General features: G+C 31.0%; 1 protein-coding gene across 1 annotated transcript; it reads right to left on the reverse strand.

The window, feature by feature from the left end:
- Positions 1 to 13,751: 13,751 nt before the first annotated feature.
- Positions 13,752 to 18,710, reverse strand: LOC108342588 (transcription factor JUNGBRUNNEN 1). The gene is made up of 3 exons (XM_017580379.2): positions 18,297 to 18,710; positions 17,200 to 17,504; positions 13,752 to 14,354 (listed from the first exon to the last, which is right to left on the reverse strand). The coding sequence occupies exons 1-3, from the start codon at positions 18,487 to 18,489 to the stop codon at positions 13,935 to 13,937; spliced, it is 918 nt and encodes a 305-aa protein (XP_017435868.1). The 5' UTR covers positions 18,490 to 18,710; the 3' UTR covers positions 13,752 to 13,934.
- Between the last annotated feature and the right edge of the window lie 4,582 nt (positions 18,711 to 23,292).

The raw sequence follows: 23,292 nt of genomic DNA on the forward strand, positions 1-23,292 counted from the left end.
CTGCCAGGAGCCACTCCTTGTCAGTGCCCCTTGCACTTCGTGCCTCTTGCACCGGCGATCACTCCCTGCCCTCGTCAGTGCCCGGGTGTCACATGCCCACCAACTTTCGCTTGGTTCGTCCTCGAACCACACCGTACTGGGAGAGGCTAGGCTCTGATACCATAAATGTGACATCCCAAATATATAATAACCACAATCATATAATATAGGCGTCAACATCCAAATAAATAGAACAGTTAGAGTATGACTTGCAATTAAGTACGGAATTACAGTCATCCAAATATGAAGACAGAATTTTAAACTTAAACAATTTAGAATATCCAACACCTCAAGCGTTCAAATAGGAAATTCCTAAGTAGACTGGACTGCGGCATCAGTGTCCTCTAGTTCTTGCTCCAAAGGTATCTCCTCAACAATTTCTGCTCCCATCCAAGTGGATGATCATCGCAAAAGAAAACATACAAAAGCAAAACACCACAAGAAGCAAGGGTGAGCTAGATAAACAAGCAATAATCATATAGTACAATCAATTGATGTCATCATGCTTAGTTACATATAAAAGAATAATTAAAGCATACCCTTTAAACCATGACTCAAACACTCAACAAGACTCATCCGGATTGGTATAACTATCGAACTATTGGTCGTCTTTGCACTTGCATAGTTCAGTTGGCCCTCACCAACACTATGCAAGGTAAATCCCCCCATTTGTCTATGTCTAAACTCTAAGACTATAGACGAGGACCTCCTTCTACTCTCACCACTCACACTGTTCTTCTCTATTTGAGCATGAACAATGCTTTGAGTGTAGAGATAGACATACCAGTTCAAAGCTCCATACAGTTATACAAAACAACATTAACACCCCGCACATCACTTTCAATCATCTCACCTTGAGATGTTCAGTTCACACTCAATTTCATCATTTCAATTTGCAGTCACATTATTTCAAGGCACACAATTCAAATATGTGGACATAGATACATCCTGGCAGTCAAACAACATCAAACAGCTCAAACAGATGTGGAAAAATATGAAACTCACTGAACCAGGTCTCACAACGCACCAAGATGCAAGGCAAGCCAGCAAAAGTTTGCACAGCGCACCACCCTTGGTGCGCTGAGCGAATTTTCCTGACGAGGGGAGTGTTTTTCAGCTAAAATTCGCATAGCGCACCACCCTTGATACGCTGAGCGAATTTTCCTGACAAGGGGACATCTAAAATTTGCATAGCGCCCCAAATTCGCTATTCGAATTAATTTGGCTAATTTCCCAAGCTAGCAACAGTCGCAAAGCGACTACATTCGCTACGTGACTTACCAAACAGATAGCAACCCTCTCTAGTCTTTCGCACAACGCACCAACTTGTTGTGTGAATGCTCAAACAGATAGCACCTCTCTATGAGGACTCGCTATGCAAAAACATTCGCTTAGCGAGTCTGCATAATCTGCAAAACGCAAATTTTGCAGAATTACCCACTCACCCACTCCTTACCACTTATAGGCCTTTCTTCCAACTTTTAAGACTTCTAATTCATATTTTGTACCTAATTAAACTTGTCTAAATGATTATCAAGCGTTATTAACATGATTTTAAAGTGATCAATACCCAAGTTTTAACTTAAACTCCCATTTTTTATTAACCCAAGAACCCAATTTCAATTCTACCATGTTGAACATGACTTTACTCAGTTTTATGATCCTAACCTGTTCTAATTTACTCATCCCAGCTAGCCAAACTGCCCAATTGCACTCAGCACTACCTATGCTCAAATTCTCTACCTCAGTTCCTTTCAAAAGACTCAAAACAGTACTTCCTTAACTATTTACCCTTCTAACGCGACTAACATATGATTTCCACCTCAACCACTCCTTACTAACCCAATTGGTCATCGGAGAAGAATCAAATGTCTGAACGCATCAGTCTCACCTTCGACGCTAGCACATATGACTAGTTACAACTGACTAGATCAGACCAGGGCTGCTCTATGATCAGGGATGTGCCAACTCAGGTTTTTAAGATTCCTCTATCCTACCAACACAATACTCTCAACAAGTCACAAATGATTTATCTAAATCATCCAAACTGTCCTATGGTATTCTATACTTCAAATTACTTAACTTCAATACCTCACAGTAACCTAAAACAGTACCTTTGCACCTACTTACTAACCACATGACCAACATTACATACTCCAAGCTCTCCAACAGAGCAAGTACAACCAACAAATATATCCAAGTCAAATCAAAATCATCAAACCATGGTTACACAAATTTCACATATTCAACAGGTGCAATTTAAAACATGCTCACCCCAAAATATAGTGTAACAGTAAACCACTCAAAATAAATTAAACAGGCCAATCATACAGCTCCTAAAATATAACTAGCTCCCCTTACCTCAGAGTTGTATTACCAAGCTCACAAGGACGCCCCTTTTTGATATCTCACACACGCAAACTCAATCCAAACCCTACAAACCACCAAAGTGGTGACAACAACAGCTCTTAGAGCTTGATTTGGCAGAAACAGGAAACCGAAACCCCCTAGTAACATACAACCAGTAATGTTGCATGCTCTAGGTTCGAAGATAGTGAAAGAGAAGGGAAAAATGACTTACCGGTCCAAACGAAAATACGATCGGTTCAAAAGGAAGCCTTCGGTGTGGTGAACGTCTGAGCACCTTCCAACCCAAGATTGAACGATTCAGAGAACTGGAAATTTAGAGAGAAGGCAGAGAAGAGTTTAGGGCAAAGAGTCTTAGAGAGAGAAGAGCTTAGAAAATGAAAAATTCTGAGGAGCCCTTCCTAAGGTTAGGTTGGCCTTAGTCTGATGGGCCTGGCTGCCCCACATAGGGCCCAATGGCCTTAAACCTTTTCAGGCTCTTACATTCTCCCCAACAATTTAAAATTTTTGTCCTCGAAAATTAAACTTACCAGTGAATAGGTGGGGATAGGATTCCTTCATCTTGTCTTCTAGCTCCCAAGTAGAATCGCCTGTCCTAGCATCCCAAATTACCTTGACGAGTCTGACCGTCTTCCCCCGGGGCTGTTTGGTTTGCCTCTCCTCAACACTAACTAGTTGTACCTCCACTGACAAGTCTTCCCTAACTTGGACATCTTCAGCCTCTAATGACATAGTTATTGGGGACATAGTTCTGGGCGTTATAGTAGGTCTCCGCATTTTATGATGTAGCAAAAATTTACGTCATAATAGCTTGAACATATTATGATGTAGTTTCTGAAATCATTCATAATATGCGTAGTTTATTATGACAAACTTTCATTTATCAGTCATAATATGGCGAAACGTATTATGACGTAGATGTGTTTGTACGTTATAATATGTGGTGTATTATTATAATCAATGTATTATGACGTTCATTGTTCAGTACGTCATAATATATGTCTTTTTAAAAAAAAATAATTATTACAAATGACATCCAATAAAATTATAATCATATTCCTGTCATCTCATCCAATCAATTTATAATCAATATAGCTTCAAATGAATAAATTCAATGGAATTATACAACACAAAATGTCCCATCAATTCTAACTTCTATTTCAACTTGTTCAGAACATCTCCACAAAGGGAACTATCAATTATAAGGGCTTGGAACAAAATACTTATCCAGACTAAAGTTCTATAAGTTAGAGAGGTGTTTTATATTTTTGACGTGGAGTTCTCTATAAAAGCCTTGTTGTAAAAACATTGATCACTATAGTGCGTTTGCTTCCTGGTGAGGAAGGACACTAGATGTTGGCTTGGCTAAACCAGTATAAAAGCAGTGTTTGATTTTTCTATCCCTACACTTTTACTTAATCAACTCTATATTGCGTTTAATCAACTTTATTTCTGCTGCACTTAAAAATCTTTTTCTTTGTGTTTCAAGAAAGTTTTTAAAGTCATCTACTTTGCGAAAAAAATTTAAAGAAAACATTGTTTTTGTATTTCACCAATTCAACCCCCCCGCCCCCCTCTTGGTGTTGAAAATTAAGTCATTCTATTTTAATAATTGGCACCAAAGCTGGTTTTCATAAATATTTGAAAAACTAGTCGATTACGTTTTCTGTTAAATCGATTGGTCTTGGAAAATGACTTCTAATTTTCAAACCTTTGGTGAAGGTTCATCAACAAATAGACCACCTCTATTTGCTAGTGAAAACTATGCTTTTTGGAAAATTCAGATGCAAATCTTTCTTGAATCCGTGGACAAAGGTGTTTGGGATGCAACATTGAACGGTCCATATGAGCTAATTCTTGTTAATGTAAAACTGTTTTGAAATTTTTTCTGAGTAGACTCAGGATGAAAACCGTAGAGCACAATATGATGTCAAAGCACGTAATGTAATTGCTTCTGCACTAACTATGGATGAATTTTTCAGGATTTCATAGTGCAAGACAGCAAAGGAAATGTGGCACGTTTTGGAGGTCACGCACGAATTGTTCAGGATGAAGGCTGGAGAGACTATATATGAAGTACAGAAAAGATTTACTCACATAGTCAACCACTTGATGGCTCTAGGAAAGATATTTGACAAAGTAGAGATCAACATCAAGATTTTGAAAAGTCTGAACAGAAGCTGGCAAACGAAGGTCACAACAATTTCTGAGTCAAGAGATCTAACAAACATGAATATAGCTACCTTGTTCAGCAAGTTAAGGGAACATGAGCTTGAATTTGGAAGGCTAAAAGAAGAGGAAGAGATTGAAGAAAATAAGTCTATAGCCCTCAAAGCCACAAGCCGAAGAGCTTCAAAGACTACTGAACCAGAATCTGACTCAGAGACTGATCTGCATGACAAAGAATTGATGAGTATGGTGGTAAGAAAATTCAATCGTTTTATGAAAAATAATAGTTCTTCCACTAACAATGCAGGTTTCTCAAGAGGAAGAAAGGAGTCCATAACCATTGTCATCCAATGCTATGAATGTGGAAAAGAAGGACATATCAAGCCTGAGTGTCCAGATCTGAAAGCCAAGCAGAAAGGGAACATAAGATTGGTTCAAGAGAAAAGCAAGAAACAAAAGAGTGCATATATTGCTTGGGAAAATAGTGGTTCAGATTCTTCAAGTGATGAAGACTGCAATGTTGAAGAGGAATCCAACATCTGCTTCATGGATGGATCTGCAATCAATGATTATGACCGTGATGAGGAATTCGAAAATGAACCTATAGAAGTCAAATATGACATGTTGCGTGATGCATTTCAAGAGGTTCATGCAGAGGTTGTGCGACTGCAATATAAGGTCAATCGACTTATATCTGAAAGAAGAGACTTTGAGCACAAAATCAACAATCTGGTTGAGGAGAATGAAAGACTGGAAAAGAAATTAAATGATGCATTAGAGTTTGCAAAGAAGAGTGATGCTGAGTCAAAACATGTTGAAAAAGAATGCCAAAACTGTCCTGTGTTGGTTGAAAAGATTTATTACTTGACCTACACGTTAGCAAAATTCACACAGGGCAGGGACAATTTAGATGTTGTACTGAAGGCCTCTAGAAGAGTTGTATTCAGACAAGGCATTGGCTACAAAGCTTAGAGTAACAGAACAAATACAAAGAAATTTGCAGATATCAGTAAGCCTGTTACACATGCATGTTTTTACTATAATAACATAGGGCACACTGTTAGAAACTGTTACTACAGAAAGGTTGGAGTTCGAAAAGGGAAATATAAGTGGATTCCCAAGGAACATCTATCTGCAGCTAACCAGACCGGACCCAAGTTCCAATGGGTACCAACATCGAAAAATTTAAGTTGTTTTGCAGGAAAGTAGATATTGTGAAAATGCAGAACTCAAGGATGAACCAACTAGATGATATCAAAGTTCTTGAGTATCTACAAGTGGTAACAATTATTTTATCACTACATCATGGATAACATTTGTTTGAATGATTGCTTATTGAATGTATGATTGATGATTGATTGAATGAGATTGCTTTTTGTAAAAAATCAATTAGTGCGAATTTTAATCGATATGATTAAGTGAGTAGTCGATTATATGTTATTGGTTGAGTGTTTTTGTTTGTTTGAAAGTTTTCTTAAACACACAAGTCAACTTTGCAATTAATGAAACCGACTTGATATCTCTGTCATGGGCTTTCTATATTTGAAAATTTGAAATAGGCTTATTTGATAGTGTGTGTTGTTCGCGCCTTTATATTTTGTCTTGTATATGGAACTATGATAGCATTTAGTAAGAGTGGTTTGTGTAATCTTAGTAACCCTAAACTGAAGAAAGAGTTTCCAAGAAATCTGAATTACATGGCATCTCCAAATCAGTCTTCAGGAGGAAACAAAGGAAAGGAAGTTGTTGCGGCAAGAGGCCCTGATCCTGCAGGATGGATCAGTGATGAAGAAACTAGAGAAAGGTTTCTAAACGGAAGCGTCAAGGTTATTGCTCCTCCCAAAAATATGAACTTGAACATGTTTGAAAAAGATGGATTTCAGTTTCCAGAATGGTTCGAGAGATAAGGACTCTCTATTTTTGTACAAATGAAAGGTTATTGGTACCCGAACCTTGTTAGAGTATTTTATCACAACTTGAAGATTGAAAAGGATGATATTCAATCCAGAGTGAAAGGTGTTGATATTCACATTGACAACTTTATGTGGAATCTAGTTACGGGATTAACGGCTGACAGAACATTTTATCACTTACCAACTGCAGAAACTAACAAATTATTGAATAAGAGAAATCTTTACAGAAACTAGCTAAGATTTTCTGGAAGATACTCAATTGAAAGACTCTTTGCACATAAAGGGTTAAACAAGGAAGAAAAGATTGTTGCTCATCTTCTCGCTTGGGTAATTCTACTAGGGAGGATGATAAGGGACAAGATGTCCACTGAAGATGTCTACTTGCTTCATACTATCAAGAACAACATTCCAAAAAAATGGTTGCAAGTAGTTAAAGACCATGTGAAAAATGCAACATTAAAACGATCACATCATTTACCATATGTGTTTTCATAAGTAAGATACTTGTGCTACAAGATGTAGACATTCTAGTTTTAGTTTATAAATCCTTAATTCTTGTTTGTAAATGCGTAGTTGTTTTGTTGCTTCTAGGATTCATTTTGATTATTTTCTAGGATTGTTGAGACACTTTTCTTTCCATTGTTTTTGTAATTAGAATTCACATTAGGTTCTTTTTCTTCTTCTATTCTTGTTTCTTGTTTCACATTCTATTTTAGTCTCCATTTAGTAATTCCCTTAGGTGCTTTTCATTTTTCTAGGTTCTGTTTCAGTTTGTAAAATAGAAGTTGCTTTAGGATCTGATTAGTTTTAATTCCTTGCTTCAAGATTCTTTTCATTGTTTAGCTTTTGTTTTAGTCTTTGCTTAAAATTCCCTTTAGGTTCTTCTTTCTTATACAATTATGTTCTGATTGGTTTAGGTTCTTATTAATTACATAATGTTTTGTTTTAGTCTGTGCATATTGTAAAGAGCTTAGGTAATCATGTTTAGGTCTTTTTAGGTGCTTTTATGTTCTGTTTTATGCTTATCTTCATTCGTTGTTGATTCATATGATCTTAGCTTTATTTCCTTATATTAGAGTTGTCAAGAGTAGACTTAGCTTTGGATTTAGGCAGAGGTAGCTCTAGCATTAATTTTAGAAGCTATAGTTCATTTCAATTCAGTAATTTTTGCATAGGATGAGTAGCAAGTCAGTTTTAACAAATTTTAAACCATTGAGAGATTTTGGGCCAGTTTTTGTCTTTCTTGTGTGATAACATGCATGTTTAGCTTTCATTCTGATTTTGCATTGATTCTTTGTTGATGTGCTTGCTCTTGGTAACTTTAAATATGACCTAGGCATCCTTCATTTTTCCAGTTTAGCTTACCCATTTCATTCCTTACCATTGCACCTTATTTTGAGCTTAGCCTATTTTCTTGTTCCCTTCATTTCAAGCCATTTCCCTAACCATTACATAACCTTAGAGATTTGTGGGAAGTAGGGAGAGTTTAGAACTTGGTGAGTACATGAAAAGAGTAAGGCTAGAAGCGAAAAAAAAAGAAAAGAAAGATGATTTGAAAAAAAATATGGTTTGGTTGAAAAAGAAAGAAATAGGTCTAGAAATGAGAAAATTCAGAAAAAGAAATTGAAAAAAGAGACCTGAAATGAATGAAATAGAAAGAGAACCAGATAAAAAGAAAGAAAGAAATCATTTGGCCAAAGTTTGAGAGATAGTTGCATTGAGTTCTAGTTTTGTCTCTTTTCTTCACCTTTCTCTACTCATTCCAGTTTCCATTCTTTTCTGTTTTTCCATTCCATGTACATTACAAGCCAAATAAAGACCTAGTGATTTAGATAAACCTTGAGTCAAGCACTATCATTTAGAGTCTTTTCAAAGTTGTGAATGGTAGTTGGCATGTCATGATTGAGTGAAATAGGATTATCCTTAAATAGTTGAGTCATTTGAGTGCATACACTGCATCCTGTGAGGTTGAGACTAACTACTACTTGTCCATATGTTTGCTTTGCTGATTTTGATTGAATTAAGTTGTTTCTCATGTGTTGGAATTTCTTAACCTTGAGTTTAAAGTTTAGATTACTTTTGTGCAGTTTTGATTGAAGTAAATAGCTAGGAATTGTTTGTTTTCGCAGGTTTGAGTTAGCTGAAATAGAATTAAGAAGTTCCTTGTTTTGTCTTTAGTCTTTTTCTTTGTAGATTGATTCTTTCTTTTTCTTTCTCTTTTTAGTTTGTCCCTGCCCAGGAGGGCAGTTGTCTAAGTGTGAGGGTGTGATAACTCTCCAAATTTATATATTTTTCTGTGTTTAAGAGTCCTTCTTAGCTTCTCTTTGTTCTTAATTGTCTACAATTAGGATAATTTTAGGTTTTTGTTTAAATTCTTTAGTTTTGTATAATTTTAGTTAAAAATAGGTTTTTAGGAGTATTTTGTAGTTCTTGTTAATAATTAGAAAATATATATTTTTTAGAAAATCTTTAATAAAAATCTTTCTTTTTAATTGTTAGATTTCCTTTACTTTTCTTTAATTTGGTATTGATTTTTTCTTTGATGCAAATATGAAATAGAATAAGCTACTGCACTTAGAATGGGCCACTGAATTAGGCGTCAGCCTTGAACAAATTGAATTGAAGCTGCTGTGAATATATTGGGCTAATGTTAATTAGACTGCTTGGACCATTGGCTCTAGTTAAGAGAGACGACATCGTTTTGGACTAGCATAGATGCCGCGTTAGTCTCTTGAGCGTTTCATTTGAAGAAATTCACCCTTGAGCTAGGGCAGAGAGCGAAGTGAAAGAGTGAGGGAGAAAAGACGAGCTCGTGCTCGTGTCACCCACCTAAGCTCGCAGACCTGACCAGAGCTGCTCGAAGAAGGTGACCGGAGCTAAACCGACAAAGATGAAAGTTGATCGGAGGGCTTAAACAGAGGGATGAATAGTGGCCATCGATTATGAAGCTTAGCGTAGCAAGCAAGTTTCCATTTCCCATTTTTTTTCCCTTTTTCTTTTCTCTTCGCTCAATTTTTCTTCTTTCTTTTTCAACCCTATATATAGGGGTTTCTGCCATGTAAAAAGAAACACTTTCAGACACCTTTAGTTTTACACTTTTTAGCTTAGGGTTTACGCTTTCTATAGAGTAGGTTTTCCTTTTTGTGTCATTTAACCGAAAAGTCACAGTGACAACCTGTGGTGGCTTCGATTACGCCTCGTTTGATACCTTTTCTTGTACTCTTTGTTTCTCCTTAATAAAATTTCTTTTATCTTGATGTTTCTCCGTGTGGAGTGCTTTATGATTCTGTTATGTTGATTTTTTTTCAATGTTTCCGTTTTCTTGTGTGATTATGTGATTGTGTTTCTTGTTTTTCATTGAAAATTATTTGAACTCGTAAATCTGCACATCTGTGATTCCTTTTGGAATTAAACGACCCAAAGGTGGGCATGCATTATCGAGATGTCTTTTCGAGTCGGATATGAGTCCAATACATAAAGGTTCATTCAAATTTGTGTTTCTATTCTTTTCTTTTTAAAGTGTAAATCATATTTAGATTTGCATTGATTGAGAATGAGTGGAAATTACCATTACAAGTTCTGAAATATGAACTATAAGACCCTGTGATGAGCTTACTTTAGTTAGAATGTCTTTCTGATTGTAATTGATACTTTATCCTCAATTATATGCACATTTAAATTATGTTCTATGCTTTCTTTAATTTAGTTGTGAATTTTAGATTTATGAATAGGCTAAAGAATATTGGTTGGATGAATGAGTGGAAAAGGATCAAATTAGGTTCTGAAATATTACCTAGAATACCCTGTAGTGGGATTCACATTAACAGGATGTCTTCTTGAGATTTGTAACACTCTTTTATTCAATCCAATGTACATTAACCTAAGAAATCAATTGCTTTTGAGCTTGTTATTTTGCATTTGTTTAGTTAGAATTTAGGCATTAATTTTGTTTGTTTCAATTCTAAATTCTGCTCTTATTTTCTTTTTGGTTGATATATAGATTAGGATAGAGTTGATTTGTGTTGCTAATTTAGTTTCATTGCAAGTTAACTTTCTGTTTTGTGAATTCTGGTTGATCTGTTAAGATTCTGTATATGATTCTATGTTCTAATATTTGTAGTGTTAATTCCTTTTAGATTTTGTTCTGCTTCCTCTTAATCCTTACATCTTTTAGATTAATTTTAGTTGCTTTTTAATTTTAGTGTTATGCTTTAATTAGATTCATTAGTTTCTGTAGCAATAATTGTGAGTAGTTTAGGTCATGTTGTTGTTTCTATCTTAAGAAGTTTAGATTTCTATTTTATGTTATTTTCCTTTTATTTCATATTCTTCCTTCTTATATACACATTTTAGTTTTAATTCTTTTCTTTTTTAATTACAATCTTTTAATTGTCCCCACATTGCATTAATAGTTTAGATAATAAATAGTAAATAAATAACAAGATTTCAACTTTACACTTTGAATTTAATCTTTGCTGAGTCTTTGGATTGATTCCTGGACAACCCTTTACTACATTAGGGGGACAGGATTTGTTGACTTTTTGGGCGACCAAAAAGCCTTTTAACAAATACCCAAAAAAAAAAGTCTCAAAAGAAACTAATAAAAGAAAGTACTATAAATAAAAATAAACAAGAAAGCAACTTATTAAAGGAAGCATGGAAATAAAAATAATTGTAAAAACAATATATTTCAAGACAAAGAAAAAGAGATTAATTGATTTAAGCCAGTTGTGCCAATGAGATTAAAAAGTAATGCTTTTGGAACTAATATTTTTTTATTTACAACTTTAAATACTTAATCAGAGTCAAAAAGTAAATGAAACCTTCTTTAATGGAAAAGGTAAAGAATTTTAACATCATATATGATCACTACAACATCAATGATTTGAAAAGCTATAATGGAAAATCTATGAACTCTTTAACATCATATATGCTTAATAATTGATCTTTAACACTTTCAAAAGGACTCTTCTGCACTGTTTCTTCACGAGAAACATCTACAAAAGCTATAATGGAAAATCTAACGAATTTTAACAATTAAAATTTCAATTCTTACGCACATAAAAGTTGTCATCAGATATGATCACTTCAACATCATTGATTTGAAAAATAAGAAACGCAAATATACTTGAAAAATAAGAAACGTGAAGAAATATTTCCTTTGGCAAAATAAGGATTATAATAATTAAAACATGTTTATTGATAAAATAATATGATTTATTTTGTAGTTCTAGAAATATTCCTGATCATCCAATATTTTACTCTTCTTCTAATTCTCTTATATCATGTGGGAAAAAAATTATAAATAAAGTCATGATATTATTAACTTCAAAGAAGAAATATTAAAAGAAAGAGTTGAGGAAAAGGAATGCGTAGCAGAAATTGATGAACTTACAAAAGATATGGAGACATGTTTCATACCAGTCTCCTCATCTTTCCATGCAACAACCTTATTAGGTAATTAAATAACACGCTAAAATGAGGAACAAAAGTAGTAAACAGTGACAATTTATTGACAAAGGGGTTAATTAGCAAGAAAACCTTTCCACCTAGAATATCTCTAGCTTCCAGCAACATAGGCTTATGCCCAGCATCAACCAAATATTTTGCAGCCGAGAAACCTGCCAATCTTGCACTTATTTGAAACATGCATAAGCCCACCAAAGACACAGAGATAAACTCGTCTTGTAGAAGTGTTTGAAGACTAACTTCGTACAAAAACATGGTTTCCATTTAAATACATAAAAACTCTAAATCTATGAAAATCTAATATAACCCCACATACCTTCTTCCTGCTATGAGAAGCTTTACTCTATTGACCAAGTTCCTTCATTACTACACCAAATAAGGTTAAACAATGTCTCAATAAGACCAATAAAACAACAAAACTCCTAAATGGTAAAAAAAAATTAAAACAACTCAAACCCACCGAAGAACAACAAACGTTTGCCTAAAGAAACGGTCCAACAGCAGTGGAACAGCGTAAAGGCAATGTTTTCGGTGACCGTTGCTTTTAAACGACGGAACGGCGACGGAATGTGCTTCGATGCACAGTGTCGATTCTCGAAACGGTCAAAACTCCATGACGCGTTTCTACTGGGTGCTCCTTCTCTCTAGGGTGCTCTCCAACCCAAACTGATATTTTGTTTTTCAAATTGCAAAATTAAGCCAACCACTTCAAACCGTTGAAGTCCTTCAATTCCACCTCATTTTCAATTTTTTAAAACATTTACCATATAGACCAATAGTGGAACGACACGTGTCCAGTGTCAAAAGTTTGTAAAAATTAGGTGTTAAAGTATCATTATCCTTTCGTATAACACCTCCATGTTTAACAAAAATAAAATAAAATATAAATGAAAAAATAAAAAAAATTATAGTGGATGAAGGGAGTGGATGAAAGCTATAAGGAGATGGGGGTGATGAATGTGGATAAAGGAGATGAGAAGAAAATGAAATTGAAGGAAATATGCGTGGAAGAAAAAATGAGTATAGGTGAAGGATATGAACGTGGGTGAAAGAGGTGTGGATGAAGGACATAAGTACGATGATATTATATAAAAAGTAGAGAGAAAATTGTGAATAAGAAGATTAAATATGTGCCTTTAAATTAAAACTAATCTAAAACTCATTTATTATTCAGAATATGTATAGATGGTAAATACCATCTAAATCAATGCTAACTTAAATAAATATAAATAATGCAAATAAAAATATTAGTGTAAACTTATCCAATGCTAATCCAACACTAACATAAATATATATTTATTAAAAAAGTTAAAAGTAATTTTATGTATTTTTAACTTTTTTTTTTCAAATTAAACTTTTGTGTTGCCTTATAGTTTAAACCGATTTCATTAACGTCTAGTGTTAAGTGAATTCAATTAGGGTTTGGTAAGTTGACTTTATTAGTGTTGAACATTAAACTAACCTTACTAGTGTTCAACTTTAAACAAACACTATTGGCATATCGACACTAAATACTAACAGAAATATTTATTTATTAACAAATAATTTTATACTTTTTTATTTTTTAAAAATTAATTTTTTGCATCATGTAGAATCAAATAAACTACCACTAATAATATCAAAATTTAACTAAAGCTAATGTTTAGAAGTTAATTTTCAGTATTCATATATTGATTAAATCATCTTTCAGTCGTGCTATAATAAATTCTTGAAAATCATAAAAGCGAAACACAATTTCTGATGAATTATCATCACGCCTAGCCTTCAAAGATTAATATAGGGAACTAAACAAGATTGATGAATCAAGGGATAACGTGTTTATTAGCTCAATCAATGTAAAGAGTATATAATTCACAAGGTACAAGTCAAATAGGTTTTACAACAAAACACAGTAAAACCAGCAAAGTTCAACAACATACATGTGTTTATATATATATATAGAAGATATCTACGAAAGTCGTAATGACTGAGTCGAAGCTAAGAAAAGTAGGGTGGAAAATGTGTTTCTGTACAATCAAAGACCGAGGAAGGATCAATGGCAAACTGAACGACAGATCTGAGATCATCCCAATTTTCATTGGCAAATGCATAGTCTTCAACATTGTGATTCCAAAAAGTTGGGTAAGGGGTTGATGGTGGTTGAAGATGGGGTAGTTGCCCAAACTGCCCAAGAAACAAGTGTTTCTTTTCATCAACCTGTCCAAAAACTGGCTTTAGTTGTTGCATCATATCAGGGTCTCTGCAGATCAAATATGGCTTGCAGTTCTCAGAATCTAAGGTGCTTGTGTTCGAATTCACAGTGTTCGATTTCGTCAGGGCTGTCGTGTCTTTCAAATTTGGACTGTACTTTTTGAAAGATGGGATGCGTTTGAAGATCCTGCACAGTGTCCACACCTCCTGCAACCACATTAATCACAAACAAAACAACATTTTAGGGTTTATGTCTTTCAAAAACAGACACATTTTTCTTTTTTTCTATGAAAGAAGAGCATTAAGAAAAATTGAAGACTGATTCCAAGGGACTGGGTCATGCTTAAAAGTACTTTTAACTAATTAATTAAAGGGTAATTGCATGTGTTTTGTGTATATCATGAAAGTAACATTCAACCAAAATGTCAGTGTTCAAAGGGGTTGACTTGGCCATACCCATAAAGTTCATTATATGGGACCATTCAAGAAATAAAAGAAATTAATTAGTTTCACTTTGAGAATCAATAGGGAAGGGACCCTTTAAAGTATAGGGGAAGCAACCACCACAAAAATTCCTATATCTCTTAGTTTATGTGCATTGCATCAAAATTGTAAACATAAAAATCTATTAAAATTGAGTGAAAATGTTTTCTAACTAATTAGTTATACATTATCACAACTGCAATATTTATAGTTTATATTTTAATGTGCTGACAAAAAAATATAGTTCATATTAATTACTAATTATAAAAAATATACTGTACAACTTTAAATATATATGTATAATATAGAAGCTTTTGTTTCCTTCTGGATTGCGAATTCAAATTCATTTTTGCTCTGTATTTTTTTAGTGAAAAAGGTCATTACATGCTAAGCATCATAATAAGATAAAGGCTTAAAATAAATTCTCTATAAGCAATGTTATTTTTACCTTTTCTTCAGTGGTAGCAGCTATTTATAATTTATAAGCATTTAGAAATTTAATGAAAAAGATTAAAAAAAATTATACCAACATGATATATATATATATATATATATATATATATATATATATATATATATAAGCTTAATGAAGAAAATGCTATTTATTTATTTATTTATTTAAATGTAATTATTAGGCTTGAATTCTTTCTGGACAACCTAAAATATAAAGTCTGGTTTGATTTAATTTCTTTTCCTATTTTTGTTTTCATTTTAGTTCAAGGAGAATGCAAACCAAGTAAAACTTTTTTAATAAAAAAACTCTTAAAATCAAAATTATCTTTTTAATGGAAATAGCTTTCACTTTCTACTCTCTATAAACCTAACTGAATCAAACAATGTTTTAGTATAACTAAATGATTAAGTTAGACCTATTGAAAATGGGTTCATAGACCTTCATATCATCTAATTTATTTCCATCTAACCTTAAATACCAAGACAAGGAAATTAATTTTGAATGTAATTAATATCTTTGACAAAACCTAATAATGCACTTTTCTACAAAACCAAACTAAATTAAGTGGTCCTTACCACTACGCATTTAATTTTAACTGATCGATTCAAATCATAACACAGTAAAATGTTACACACAGACAACAATAAAAATTTACACGAATTACATATAAAAATAAAATAAAAACAAGTATGCAGAAAAGGAGAGGAGACATTACTAAATATGTGAATAATATTATTTTTTTTCTCATTTTCTTTTTGCAAATTAATAGTTGACTGTCTCAACGCCTATCCGTCCAACTAAATTGTTTTTCATTTTAATTTGTCAGAGTGATGTTATAGTGAATGTAATTAAGAGATTAAACCGTAACTGGCTAAATATCTGGTTCTTGTCAAATCAGATTTGATTCATTATATGAAATAAATTTGTTGAAATCCAGACTTTTTTTATCAACAAAATAATAAAAAAAATTATTATGGGAGTGTAAGTAATTCCAATCCACTGTAAGGCCACCATAAAATGAAATAATATTTTTAATTTTATACATCTATTAACATAAATTATTTTCATGCTACTATTAATTATAATTATTATTAGTATTATTAATTACAATGTGAAATTTTATTTGACTAAATGTTATTATAATTAAAAATATCACATCTTAGAATATTAGTTGAATAAATAGACTAATTTGATCAATATGAAAAATGAAATAGAAACTTTGACTTCATTCACACGTTATCGTAATTGTAGAAGAAGAAAAAAAAATGAGAGAAAGTACAAACTCTCTGTTTGACTACACATGGAGGTCAATTGTTTCCATCTATCTATACAACATGTATCCAATGATTTCTAAGGAAAAACTATGTGGTTTTTGTGCATTTGTTTATCATTGTTTTCCTCATAAAATTGATTTGATTGTGCTACATATCAAGAATATAATTAAACATTTATGGTTGGAAGTTTTCCCCTTTAAGTGTGTAATATTTAAATAGTTATTGTTGATCTCCCACTTCAACTATGTCAAATCATTCTACATAGTTAAATACAAATTTTATTTAATTATTTAGTTATGTGAAATTGAATTAAATTTAAAATACATTTATTAATATAATATTAGAGTTTGTGTAACTTTGGTATATTATTTATTATCGAATCTCTATCAAATTCTTTATAAATTTATAGTTTTGCATTTGATATGTTTAATTCTTAACTTTATCTATAAATATATAATTTTGCATTCGATGTATTTAATTGGTAATTTGAGAAAGTATTATTATAAGTAAAATCAAATTATAATATATAAGATAGTGTAGGTTTTAAGTTGTAAACTAATTTTATAAGACTGAATCAAGTTTATATAGATTTTCAGTAAATTTTATAAACTTTAACTAATCATAAGTAAAAATACTTTAAAATATCCTAAAATATTAAAGAGAGATACGTTATACAAATTGAAGAATGGGTGTATGACATAGGAAGAAAATTTCTATGTAATTTACATATACTATTTTTTGTTTTAAAATTTAGGCATGTCATGGACTTAAAACATAGCATTAAACCTAAAGTAAGGAGAAGAAGATGTATATATATGTGTGTATAAATAAAATGACTTACAGCTTCATGAAGGTTATTGGTAGTATTAGCAATGTTGGCGGAGGATTTAGCATTGGGTGGAAGACGAAACTCATGCATCATCCAATCAGTTTTGGTGCCTTTTCCAGCACTTCCACGATAGTACACCAAAGACTTCTTCAGGCCAATGCAGTCATGGGGTTCCTTCACGCAGTATATCGACTTGTCTATTCCTGTGGCTTTCCAAAACCCTGACCTAGTTACCCTGTTTGGCCTCACACTGTTCCTGTACTTCCTCCCTCTTATGCAGAAAAAATACCATTCTTTGTCCCCAAATGAATTCACCTCTTCATGCATCAATTCCCACAACAAAATCATCATTCTAATAATTCATTATATATATTTATGTATATCATGCACAGATATATCAGACATACGTGTATTAGACATGTCAATATATTTATATTAAAAGTAATAAAATTAAATGTATTAAACATTTTCAACATAAAAATTTATATATTATTATTATTATTATAAAAGTATTATTGATTTGTCAATCAAATATTTTAAAGTATTCGATATGTGTCGGACACGAATTCCTCACACAAATTAATTGATTTCAGCATCATAAACCATGAAAAATCAAAGTAGGGTTTCTTATAGACAGATAAATTGATCTTCTTTTTATGATCATTCTTTTCAAAGCTTTTATCTTCTTTTACTAACATAATAGCATGAAAAGTTTCAGAAACATCGAAATAGAAACAGAACTTTACGAACTTGCTGACTGCAGTTTTCCTTCTTAAAACCGAAATGGTAATTAAGATTGGATATACAGAAGGTTGGGAAAACTTACATCCCAAGAAGCACTTTTTTTCAAATGTTCTTTAAGGAAAAAGACAAAGCAAATATTTCTTAAGAAAAAGTAGAATCAAACAACATTACAAGCACTTTCATTTATCTTTATTAAGCCAAAACACTTCATATATCTCATAGTTTGATTCAATATAACATTAATTTGTATCTTCTTTCTCATACAACACTCAACTCCTTAATTATTTGAAAACAAAAAACCTTTGATAAAAATTCAGCATACAAATGAAGTTCTTACAAACTCATATAGTGGAAGCAGATCTTACTTGGAAGATCCCATGGATCATATTTGTAGATATCAACCTGTTTGATGAGTTCAATTTTGAGAGGCTTCTTTTCCACCTTTCTCTGGAGATAAAACCCAACAAGTTCTTCATCTGTAGGGTGGAATCTAAAGCCAGGAAGCACAACTTCTTCACCCTTTTTGGTATCATCAGAGTCTTGTACTTTAGCATTCATTTTTTCTCTCTACTACTGATAAAGTTTGTTTCTTTAGAACCACAAGCCAAAGAACTTTTCATAAAACTGATGGGAAGATCCTGAGGTTGCAGAATTCTCCTCTTCCTCACATATTTATATACACTTTTGAGATCCTATTTGGTTTCTTTGTTGGTGTTGAATGTTTTGGGAAGTGGAGTCAAGTCAAAAATTTCGATTATGAGATCATTATGAATCCGTAAAGACAAAGAAAGAGGATCCAATGCTGACAAGTTTATGAACCACACTACAAGACATGTTGATTTTTCTAGAGTGATGCATGTGCATGATGGGTGGTCCTCACTATACATGCATACCATCATGGAAAATTAACCATATTGATGGTGAAAAGGCAGTGACATGGGAATTTTTGAAACCCTGAGGTTTCACTGCCAGACCATATTGGAAAGTCAACAAGAGGGGGGCACCATTTTGACTATTGGACATATGAATGGAATAAATATATGTAAAACAACACTGTCAATTGATGAAAAGTCAAATAACATTTCAAAAGACATCAATACTGTTGTAGAAAAAATTCATGAGCTTTGTCACAAAAAAATTGAGAGGATTCATGCATTTTGGGATCAACCATATTCATTGCCTCTCTCATAAAGACTGTGTTGTCATAATGAATAGTGTAATTGTGTTAACTTATTGTTGTATGTTATTCAGTTCGTTTGAGTGATATATATTATAACTTTTTCACTGTCTGTATATGTTTGATTCTTTATTTTTATTTAATAACTTGTTGGAGATATTATGTCAATTAAAAATAAATAAAAAATTAAAATGTATAAATAGATACAAGTGTCACTTTATAGATAATTTTTATAAAGTTAAATTAAATTTTAAAATCAACTTTTTAAGATGTTATATCAAAATTTTAAAATTTATTTAACCAGATTTGTTATTTATTAAGTTTATTATGTCATAAATCAGATCACTATTAATATATAGTAATATATATATATATATATATATATATTAATATGAGAAAAATACATTAAAAGTTTCACAAACATGGTAAGTTTAAATACTTCTTAAAATAACTCAAGCTTTATTTTACTTCCTCCTTTCACAATCAACTCAACTTAAAGTTTTTCTTTTTATACATAGTATATTATATATATATATATATATATGTATATATATATATATATATATATATATTTTGCTAACACAAACTTTCTAGGAATATTTTAGATAAATTATGAAAAAATAATTCTTTATAAAAAATTAAGAATGTTCTGTAATTTAATTTCTTTTAAAAGAAATTAAAGTTGCTGTTATTTGAAGATAGATAGAGTAGTTTATTTTGTTTCATGGTTTATTGTGATTGAGATATTTCTTAAGTATGTGTTAAGGGTTCAATCCTTTTATACGTATGAAAAACATATGTCTATTAAAATATATTAATTCCTTCAATGAATTTCAGTATCTCAAGAAATTAGCTTCCGACCTAGAAATATCGTGTTCATTAAAAAAATGATAGTGTATCTAAAGAAATGTTTCCTTCACATGTTACCAAAAATATTATACTATACCCTCGAGAGTTTTTTAGAAAGGCATGCTTACTTGGTATCAAGCAATTTTAGAAAATCAAATTAAATTTATTTAATTAAAAATTGAAAATAAAAAATAGAAAATTATAGTAAAAATAAGTAGTTAATGTAGATAATAACTTTCATTCACATTAAACAATGAGATACTCACCCTCCTTTTTGCGAGAATGAAAACTACTTAAAACATGAAAGCATAACTTTTGCGATTATAAAGGTACCCAAAAGTATAATTTTATAATAATTTATTAATAAACATTGAAATATGTATTTTCATCCTCGCAATTTGAGAATAAAAGAAGATCGTATATGGAGCAAATGATATTAGTTCCCTCATGAAATTATTTTTTTGTCTTTTATGATTTTATATTTAGGTGTGTGTGTGTGTCTATATATATATATATATATATATATATATATATATAGTGTATGATTAGTAAAACTTTGGAGGTGTAACATTATGAGATTCCCTAATATTTATCATGATACTTTTGCATACGTTAGCATTAAAATTACTTTTTTTTTCTCTGTCGTATTTTAAAAAAAACATCTCATTCTCATTAAATATTGTAATGACATCATGCATTTAATTCAATTGATGATATTACCCTTAATGACATATGAAGTGTTTTACACAATTGAATTTTGTGCACATTTAGTACGTAGAGAAATTTGTCAAATTATTTTTTGTTTCTAATCCTGAAAATAAATGCTTGAAAAATGTTTCAAAATTATTAATTAATTAGGATAGAAATATTGAGAAAGAAGATGGATGCGAAAGTAATGTTTCCTTTATAAAAATTCAACTCGCAACTCTTCGCAAATTCGAAAAGATGATGATGAACATTCTTTTCAGCTTTCATATTTTAGTAGAAAAAATTGATTTTAATTTGAATTATTTCTCTTTCATTCATGGAAGCAATAATGAAAAGAAAATGTTTACCTTCCTCCTTCTCATTTCAAACAAATGCACCATCTCCCTTCAATAAAGTTTTCCTCTCAAGTTACTTAGGAGTGTGTTTAGATAAATAACTTAATTAAGTATTGATTGAATGAGTATTTATAGTTTTCCTCTCAAATTAATAAAAATATATAGTTACTTTTATAATATAAAATAAAATTATTTTTCTTAATATATAAATTGATTTTTTTATAAAATATCTTAAACACCTTTTTAAAATAGATTCAAACAACATATAAATATATCATCAACTATTATCATTATATAAGTATTTATGCGATAAATTTGAAAAAAATATTTTTATATTTGAAACAAAGAGCGTAGATGTGCTTCAATTTAACCTTTGATGCAAAAGTTACTTATATACATAGATTATTTCAAACAATATGACATGTCTTATCAAACACATTTAGTGTCAAAGATAAAATAATAAGTAATACTTTCTATTTGTTCAACTACCTTAAATAGGACTGTAGGTTTTTCTAAAGGACTTTAACATATTTCTACAAGTTTCAACTATAAGATTAATCGTTGGTTCGAGATTGTCACATTTAACGTTTTAAATATAAAACTCCTAATATATAAATATATTTAAATACAAACATATATATATTATAATATATGTTACTACATATTAAACAGTTTCTCTATTAGTATATAAGGACGAAAAGAAAAAATGTTATTATACGTAAATAAATAACATTAACTATTTTGTGATTTTTTTTTAATTTTTAATACTTAAAGAGATTAAATTTAAAATTAGAAGAGTCTTAAATAAACCTTGACAAAAAAAGCTAAATGACAATATCTCTATATTTTGTTAATGAATATGCTGATTGTTAATTAATATCATAGAATACATTCATAATCATATATATATATATATATATATATATATATATATATATATATATATATATATATGTATGTATATGTATATAATGTTTTAGACAATATGGGAACATAAGTCAAGTATTTAGAAGAATATATAAAACAAAGATACAATAAAATATTTTATTATCACTATGCAATTGTGTTACCATCTTTCTGGTACCATATAATTTCACACACATACAATCAAGAACATATAGATGATCATTACAAAGACATATCACTAAAGTAACTTAAGTAAGTTTACTTCCAATAATTAAAGATAACTTCTCTTAAATAGTTTTATATCACTTGAGCAAGATACATCAATGGATTATAATTAAATTATGTCTCTTTCTCGCTCAAGAATCCATTTTCATATTTAGGTATTCATTGCTTTAGCACTTTCACAACGCTTGAATTATATGGCTATTGGATCATTTCCAACAACTTCTCAGGAGACATGAAACGCTTTGTTTCAGAAAATTTGAGAAATTATTCCTTGCTTAAACGACCAACATGTTATTAGAGCATTAAGCCTTTCAGAGGAGAGAAAATTTCTTGATTTCTTGCTCAAGCTACAAGTTCTTGCTTGAGCTTCGTCACTTGAGTGTCTACACTATCACTTGACCAATGGTGAGCAATCAAGGTAGTTCTAACCCAACTTGGATATCACTTGAGTATTAAGTCAACATATATATATATATATATATATATATATATATATATATATATATATATATATATATATATATATATATATATATATATATCAATTTTGAGATTACTGCTTTCAGAAATCCATAAAAAGAGATAACCCATGACACTCATACTTAAAACCTACTCTAATCTATTTATTGTCAAGAGAATTATCTCACAAAGAGTTAGGATTAAGTATAGAAACATGGTGAATGTTATAGATATTGAGGAGAATGACGAATTTTGGATAGATTATCTTTCATTTTTTGTATTCCTTTTATATTTTCTTTTATATATATATTGGTAAGTTCTCTTTATGCTTTTCAATTTTTTGTTATATAGTTAAATAATGTCTTTGAAAAGTATAACTTAATATTTGATCACTAAACTTTACGCTAAACGATCTCACAAAAACATAACGGCAGAGATAATCATGACGCTTTTACATAAATAAACAGTATATAAAAAATTTAACTTATAAACTAAAGTAGACCCATTTATATATAATAATTATTTATTCCATGGTACGTAATATTAAAGATATATTTGACTCCCTTCATGATTTTGGGATGTAGAAATTGAGGTCTAATTCATAGAAGTGACAGAAAAAGTAATACAGTTTGCCCCACAGGACTGACGAGATCGACAATCTTTTTGGATGTACAACTAAATACACTGTACTGTTAGTAAAGT

Source organism: Vigna angularis, chromosome 6 (assembly GCF_016808095.1).
Source record: "Vigna angularis cultivar LongXiaoDou No.4 chromosome 6, ASM1680809v1, whole genome shotgun sequence".
NCBI lineage: Eukaryota > Viridiplantae > Streptophyta > Magnoliopsida > Fabales > Fabaceae > Vigna > Vigna angularis.